Here is a 2,160-nt window from a genome sequence, read left to right as displayed (position 1 = left end):
TTCATATGGAAGTAATCCTACAATATTTATTGACTGAATCGAATTATTTGTGGCTAGATTCTAGGCATTTGGAGGCCAATTCACGAGGAAAAGGCATAGCGGAATAAGAAATTACACGGTTTGAGGTAAGTAACAGTTTTAAATTTGGTCCTGAGGGTATGAAACCCTGAATCATGTGTTATGTGATTGGTTTTGAGGTGACGCACATGCTAGGCGATGGGTATGTGAGCGTGCTCCATAGGAATTGTGACTTGGTCAAATTCCATGGAACTGTGTAGTTGAATTATCCGTCGATATCCGTACATTCTCTACGTGTTAGGGAAAATTGAGCTGAGACTCGTATTAAAAATCATGCTTAGACATATGTTGTTATTATTGGTACCCACTAGGGTCATTTTTGTGGTTGAATTATATGTTCAAATTGTAATTTCACACTCAGTCATGTTATTCATTTCATATCATATCTCAGTCTCTGTTGCTATTTATTGAAACCTCATATTATCAATTTTGGGTTGATTATCATGATTTCTGAGAGCCCGAGAGACTGGAGAGGTTAATGACTGAGTGAGGCCGAGGGCCTAATTGTGAGGATATTTATGGATCAGGCTGCATACCATAACATGTTTTATTTATTTATGCCATGATTGGCTTGATATAACGCTTGGGCTGAAGGAGCCCCTCCGGAGTCTGTACACCCCCCAGTGATTGCAGGTACCTACTGAGTGCGAGTGCCGAATGATGAGTGACTGTGAGGAAAGAGTGACTGTGAGGAAAGAGTGACTATGAGGTTGGAGTGAATGGGTGGACTGAGTGACTGCTACTCTGAGAGGATGCATTGATTTCATTTTTTTCTGCATTTTAGTTGTCATATATCATTATTTTGAAAATTTCAAAAAAATATTATTTTCGGTTTCGGTCAAACTTGTTATGAAATTTCAATGAAATCTTAAATGTTGAACTTGAGAGCATGTTTGCCCTTTTATGTTGGAAAGTACTTTATTTGGACTTAGCTGAGAAGCTCGTCACTACTTTCAATTCCTTATTTATTATTGTTACTTGCTGAGTTGGTTGTACTCATACTACACCCTGCACTTCGTGTGCAGATCCAGGTGATCCCAAACACAATGGGTGTTGATTCTTTCACATAGTTGATTTTTCGGAGATTCAGAGGTAGCTGCTATGTTTCGCAGACCTTGTCTCTCCTTCCCTATCCCTTTGTTTATTATATTTGGTCTCGGATTATTATAGACCGGGTTTTCCAGACTTGTAATGTATAGATACTCATGTACTCAGTGACACCAGGTTTTGGAAGTGTATTTATATTAGTATGTGTGGGGTTTTCTCTTAAATTAATTATTATATTTTCCGCATTTAAAAGTTAGCAATAAGATCGTGAAAAATAAGTTGAACCTCTTGAACTTGGGTTCCAACAGTTTTGCTGTCTATCATTTTATAGTTTAGAAATGTGGCAACCACAAATATTTTCAAGCACGCATCTTCAGTCTTGTACTTCTTCTCAAGTGCATCCCATAATTCTTTTGAAGTATTCATAGCACTGTATACATTGTACAAGTCATCCTCTAAAGCACTTAGAAAGTAGCATTTGCAAAGAAAATCTATTTGTTTCCACGCCTTAAAAATCATAAACTTCTCGTGGTCTGGCATGTCGGCGGTAAGAGCTAGACGGTCTTCACTAGTGAATTTCTTCATACCAAGCGTGGTAAGCCAAAAGAACACCCTTTTCTGCCATCCTTTGAAGTTAGCTCTAGAAAATTTCCCCGATTTTTCAGCCAGTGGCACAGCAGTTTGGCTTGACGAGGCTATCGTCGTTGCCGCACCCGCAGAAGGATTTCCATTTTCAATTATCATTTCTTATTGTCAACAACAAAAGAGTTCAATTAATGGCAGAAAATAGAACAGTAAATAATATTATAATTAATAATAAACGGTACATTTAATTAAACAAAAACCAAAGTTTTTATATACCGTTTCACAAGAAAATGATGAAGTTCTTATATACTTCATATCGTTTATGAATTTTAATACTCCGATAAAGATTTTATATCTTCAAATCAGAAATAGAAAATTTCAGAAGGAGTAGAAAACCACAAAGGTTTTAATCTCGAAAATAAAATACAAATTACAATATAATATAATTTT

At 36.3% G+C, this 2,160-nt stretch overlaps 1 protein-coding gene across 1 annotated transcript; it reads right to left on the bottom strand.

Annotated features, from left to right (window-relative positions):
* Positions 1 to 1,371: 1,371 nt before the first annotated feature.
* LOC138900248 (uncharacterized) lies at positions 1,372 to 1,869 on the bottom strand. Its single transcript, XM_070186967.1, has one exon. It carries the CDS (start codon positions 1,867 to 1,869, stop codon positions 1,372 to 1,374), a length of 498 nt encoding a protein of 165 aa, XP_070043068.1.
* Positions 1,870 to 2,160: the final 291 nt, after the last annotated feature.

Source organism: Nicotiana tomentosiformis, chromosome 10 (genome assembly GCF_000390325.3).
Source record: "Nicotiana tomentosiformis chromosome 10, ASM39032v3, whole genome shotgun sequence".
Lineage (NCBI taxonomy): Eukaryota > Viridiplantae > Streptophyta > Magnoliopsida > Solanales > Solanaceae > Nicotiana > Nicotiana tomentosiformis.
This window is presented reverse-complemented; position numbering and strand designations above follow the sequence as displayed.